The 6,470-nt window shown below is 33.3% G+C and overlaps 1 protein-coding gene across 1 annotated transcript; it reads right to left on the minus strand.

The window, feature by feature from the left end:
* Positions 1-2,098: 2,098 nt before the first annotated feature.
* On the minus strand, positions 2,099-3,048 carry LOC126022200 (olfactory receptor 8S1-like). The gene is given in 2 exon segments (XM_049783039.1): positions 2,099-2,490; positions 2,493-3,048. Coding segments are annotated over 2 exon segments (948 nt in total).
* Positions 3,049-6,470: the final 3,422 nt, after the last annotated feature.

Raw genomic sequence — 6,470 nt, forward strand, 5'->3', positions numbered from 1 at the left:
CTTGCACTTTTCTTATCTGTCCACCTGTATTTTAATGTCTGACGATTGTGTAGTGACAAGCTTCCATTCACCTCTTGTTTACTTATTCTAAGTACACAATCTAGACATAAATTCTAAGCTTATTAACTATTTAAATTTAAAGCAAGTAAGTCTTGAGTTCATTTTGGGAGATCTCATCATAGACTCCTTCTTTACACCATTTGTTTGCTTATTTTAATGTGTCTTACTCATTCTGAGTTGTATTCCCTTTCTTTTTCTTTTAAAGAATACTATATCATATTTTAGTCATATTTTTTATGTTTTTGTTTTAATAGAAGGTTATTTATTGATATTTACAGAGTCAACTTTTCTTTTTGTTGTTTTTGAAAGTATGATCTTGTTGCTGTCAGTCAACTATGAGCTGGGCAGGGCAATATGTTGACTTGGCTAAGCAAGTGCGCCTCTTTGCAACCTTCTTGCTTTCCTAGTGGCTTTGAATGGGCTCAAATGTCCTCCCTCAAGAATAAAAATCTCCACATCATTATCAGAGGGTAGGGAAAAATGTTTTGCTGTTGGTTTTCATCCGAGGGCCCATTTCTCAATTACGTGTTTCCCTTTCAGTCCTTGGGAAAATAGAGTTGTGTGTTTGGGAAATTTGGTGTGTGTTTGTGTGAGTGTGTTGTTGTTGTTGTTGTTGAAATATACCACCATCACAGAATATAGTAAGGTGTTTTCACCATCACAGAATATAGTAAGGTGTTTTCTCCTCAACAAGTATCTCTGATTCTACATGTTCATTCTCTCATTCTACTTCAGGCAATATTTCCTAATTAATTTGTTTCTGGTATAAAGCTAAAACACCTTTATTAAAAAAATACTAGCTAGGGGGTCTACTTCTTGAACCATTTTGGTCTTGCCCCTCTCCACCTTACTATAAATTAATTTTTATAGTCGCTAAAGTATTATTGTACTGTAACACATGTTTCAAAAGTGATATATATTTTAACTTTGAAATTATCATAAATTAACAAATGAAAGTATCCTTCTGTTCTTTACCATACATTTAACCTCTTTACTTAATCTACTCCATGACTTTCTGGAGTCCCTTTTGACAATCACTCAAAGTCATATATTTCAAACATTTATTTTTCTTTATTGAATATATTGTTTGATAATTTTATATAATACATATAATGAAATCAGATAATGTTTATTTATATTCTAAACATAAACCATTTGGTAAATATTTCCTAAAATAGTGCCACTTTAAAAATAAAAGAAATTTGAATTGGAAAAGACAATACTTTTGAGTCATCTTAGAAAATAAAATATATGAAAATATACACATAAAACGGCATAATTGTACGGATGATTAGATGCAGATTTTATATGAAAGTTTGAAATAATATAAAGGCAGTTTTTCAATGACAATATCAGTTGATTATAGATGTAAAAATTCAAGTCAAATATCCTTTAAAAAATTTAGGTGAATGTGGATGGTCAATTAAGTCTGGGAAAGAATCTGTAAAGGACAGTTCCCTAGTGAAAATATAGATACTCTAAGATGGGAAAGAAACAAAAATAGAAAAGGCATATTATGCTTCTTTTTTAGCATCTGAAGGTGCTAAAGAGGCATAGAGAATAGAAAATGTGAATTTCACATTTTATTTAATAATTCCACATTACTAATAAGACCAGTCTAATATTTGTGCAACTCATTTCCTTTCCAGTCCAAGCTTACCCTAGACCCTATCTTAACCCTGATGTGAATTTTATGTCTAACTATTTTTAACCTTGGCTCTTTTATTTCTAGCAAAATTTCCCTTCTAAATTTTAGATTTTTATAAAAGTTCAAGTCTTAGACTATTTCCTTACTGATACTTTCAGAGAAAATACTTCTTAAAGGAAGAATAAGCTTAATAAAATTATTTTAATACCTACATGATCAATTTGATCCCTAAGCCACCTACCAATCAAGCAAGCAGTTATTGGTTACTTTCTCATGCATTTTAAAGAAGAGTCCTTTAAAATATTTTTTCATAAGTTGTTAAAAAGGAAATATGTTCCTTATCCATTATTTAATTACCCGATGAAATTTCCTTCATTTCCCAATTTTCCTCTACCTGTTATCTACTATTGGAGATAATGTAAATCTTTTTTGAAAAATTCTTTTGAGAGCTTCTTTTACTTCTTTGTTCTTCAGGCTGTAGATAAGAGGATTTACTAGCGGAGTGATCACACTGTACTGTAGGGCAAAAAATAATTCTAGTTGAGAATTTAAGGCTGGCATGAAATATCGAAGCAGAGCAGATCCATAGAAGAAGCTCACTGCAATGAGGTGAGAGGAGCAGGTGGAGAAGGCCTTACTTCTCCCAGTGGCAGACGTGATGCTCAGAATGGTAGAGATGATGTGGGCATAAGAGAAGAAGATCAGGAATAAGGTCCCAGAGGCATGAACAATGGCAGAACATATTAGGACAGCAATGTTGCTAGAAATATCAGAGCATGAAGAGAAAATAGAGAAGGCAGCTCACAGCTGAAGTGAGGCAGGATATGAGCCTCACAGAATTCCAATTTAGAAGCCATAAGGATGTTAATGAATGCATCCAGAAAGCCTAGTCCCCATGAGCCCCAGGTCAGACTTCCGCACAACTGTTTGCTCATCACCTGGCTGTAAAGCAATGGGCAACATATAGCAGCATAACGGTCATAGGCCATGGCAGAGAGCACAAAGGCTTCAATTCCTACAGCAGAAAACACAAAAAATGACTGAGCAAGACAGTCTTCTAGTGACACAGATTTTGTCTTCGACAGGAGATTCTCCAGCATCTTGGGTACTATGGCTGTAGTTAAACAAATATCCAGGAAAGAAAGATGACTGAGGAAGAAGTACATGGGTGTGTGGAGATGGCAATCTATTCTAATCACCATTATCATCATAACATTCCCCCACAATGTGAGAAGGTAAATCCCTAGGAACAGCACAAAGAATATAACTTGTATATGAGGGTTAGAAGAGAGTCCAAGGAGAATGAATTCTGTTATGGTACTGTGGTTTCTCACAACCATGATATATGTTTCACTGGAATAAAAACAGAAAGAAGAAAGTATTTAACCCTCATTTTTGTTCCATGTCAGAATCTCAATTAAATTCTATGTAAACATATTGTTGGATTTTTAGCCTCTTCATATTTTATATGGATTCCATATTTCATATGGAAATAAAACAATATTTCCCAAACTTTCCATATTTTTCCACTTGATTATTAACTCACTGCTCTTGAATCAATCTTTCTTTGCACTTTATTTATTTATTTTTGCTCACCATTTGTGGCCAAGGCTTACTTCTTACTTTTACTCAGGACTCATGCCTAGTGATGTTTTGGGGACAATATGCAGTGCAGAAGGTTGAATCAGAGCTAAAGCATGCATGCAGGGCAAACATATTTCAGTTGTACTATCAAGTCACTGCTTTTCTTTCCCCTCTGTAGCCCTCTACCAAATAAACATTCTACAATGCTTTATATAATTTTCAGTTTACTCTGTGACTAATTGATTTCATCTCTCTCTGAACAGTTCCTTATTCCTGCAAGACTGATGCTCAAATTATATCCAACTAATGTCCTGGAGAAGTGATAACAATTTTCTTTGGTTTCCTGAATTGTACAACACCTCATCTTATAAAGTCAATGATGGTCTTAATAAAAAATTATAAAAACATGCTATATTTATACTTTTACTCATTATGTATTTCTAATACATTTGGTCATTTGACTCAGGGATCCTCCTTAATGTGGTTGTGGACACATTTGATGGGGCATGGAGATAAGGAAGAATATTGATCAACTGATATTTTTAGTAATTTCAATACTCACAGGATTCATATTTATTTAGTTTCTCAATTTCAACAGCCAGGACTTGTTTCCTATAATAAAATCTATTTGAGGTCTATGAAGTTATAATATCTTTGATTTCATACCCTGCCCATTGACACACATTTTCTTTATCTTTACTCTGTTCTTCTTCATTCTTTACTATCTTAAGATGTACATATATTTATGAATGAAATTTTAGATTGGAAATCAATATGCTCTTAATCCTGAACATGCAGAAGAATAAAGGCATATATGAATATTTATTGAATACAAAATTTTATTTTTAACATTTATTGAATACAGAATTAATGAAGCAAATAATACTGGTTATGTGTACTTGGTTTGAGTAATATTGCCAATAATAATTCCATTTAGAAATAAATATAACTTTTATCTGAAAATGGCTGATAAGTAATGAAGAGATTATATGAGGGTAAGGTCTAATTGGCTGTGAAGAACTTAAAAGTTTATCTTTCTACTAATTTGCAACTAAGTATTTCCCACGGCAGTAGCTTATGCTATATCCTAGCTCATTTCTGTCTACATATGGGGGGCATTTAAAATAAGCACAGTTATTGATATAGTCATTCGATAATTGTATCTATCAGTATATTTATTTGCTTACTTATACAATATTTTATTTATTCACCCTTTTGTTCATCCTTTTAGTAAGTTAAGTTATCTGTCCTAATTTATCTATTTCCCCACTATTTTACCTATTCTCTCATTTATGGAATTATTCAAAATATTATAGATTTGTCTAAAGCCCCCTACTTCCATAACATCAGATAAACAATATAGTTTTTGCTGAATCCTGTTTACTTGATAAGAAAAATATGACTTCAGCAATAATAGGATCAAAAGAGGTCTTTCTTCTTCCTTTTATTTTTGGTGACCTGGATCAAAACCTTATACAAAAAAGGCATATACTGTATCTCTGAACCACATTCTCAGTCCCAAAGTCTTTACTCTTTGAGGTCTACAGAAGAATTTTACAAAATTGTAAATATCACAAACACAGTATATTTAATAATCATAAAATACATAGGCAAAATTTTGTTTGACTTTGTTTAGTCCAAAAAATTACATATTCTGCACTAGATGATTATATCAATAGGGCATTAAAAATTGTGTTCTTGAACTCCAAATGACTAACTTAGAAACAGCAAATCTCAAGAAGGGACAATTCAGGGGTTAATGGGCTTACTGCTGCTATTTAGAGTAATGAAGAATTTTCTCTGTTTTCTGGATTCATTTCACCGAAGCAGGTCAGATATAGATTTGCAGGAGTGGAAAACATTTTCTAGGAATAAAACAATTGATTTCTGAGGAGTAGCTGACTTAACTTTCTGGAGAATCATTTTGCTCTGACAAGTCTATTTCTCAGAGTGCTATCACTGATAGAATTTTCTCCCACTGCCAAACCTTCCTTCTCACGTCATGTTTTACACACACACTTCTGCTAACCTCCATCCAGGAAGAGTCACTTTACGAGCTGTATGACCTCTCGTAATATCTCTTTGTGCCTTAATTTCTTTGGCTCTAAAACTGGGCAAATAGTAGAAGTTACTTTAGAGAGTGTTAAAAAATTAAAAGCTCAAAGTCTTGTCACGAAGTGACTACTCAATAAACCTCAGCTATTATTCTCGCAATACACTAAATCTTTTCCCTGGTATTAAAAATGACCTTAAGTCAGAGATAGAAAAGGAGGTAAGGTGCATACTCTGCACGTGGTCCACACCGGCTGCCTCCTTGACAGATAGGGTCCCTTGGGCACTATCAGGAGATGCTCCTTATCACAAACTCAGGAGTCATACCTTCAGGGAGAGCACTATGGTGGAGAGGTTTCACAGTCAAAAAATAAAAAGTTGACTCATTTTCCCCCTTATAAACAAAGCCTCAGAATTTACAAATCTCTCATGTGTGGAAAGGAAACAGTTTTGTCTCTAATAGTATCTACTCTTTGGAAGGAAATCACATCATACAACTCACATCTCAGAAGTAAAGAACAGCTACATAACATATTTGAAATGATTCTGCATGAGAGATTTTTTTAAATCTCTTCAATTTATTATCTTAGTCAACTCTTTGTTTGCATCAGCATAGACTCACGGGTGCTTATTTTGTAATTTGGGATAGAATGTCATACTTTTCAATTTTGTTACTCAAAACTTTACAACTTTAGTCACTGGGCTCTCTTTCAGTTAACTGTTCTGTAAATTACCAATCATTATCATTTTCTTTTTCAAGCACTTCCATTTTTTGTCAGGCAAGATGCTGTTCTAGGACTGCGCAGAACTGGATTTAGTTATTTCTGCAAAGACCCATCTTTCCTTCTGCCTGAATTCACAATTGGAGAAGGAGGAATGTTTAGTCTAATTATGTTTTTTTAGCCACATAAATATTAACAAAGATGCTTCATTCTGTTAGCATTGATATAAAGTAGGAATTTTAGCAGAAAAGATTAGTTACAGAGACATGTAAGTCCCTAAATTATCTTTCCTTTTAAAGAATAGTATGTTGAACAAAGAAAAACTCAAATAATTTCCACTGTAAACTAGGCTTGCTAGTATTATAAACCAACACAACACAGATAAAACAGAACTACAGAGGAGC

This window comes from Suncus etruscus, chromosome 11 (assembly GCF_024139225.1).
Source record: "Suncus etruscus isolate mSunEtr1 chromosome 11, mSunEtr1.pri.cur, whole genome shotgun sequence".
Lineage (NCBI taxonomy): Eukaryota > Metazoa > Chordata > Mammalia > Eulipotyphla > Soricidae > Suncus > Suncus etruscus.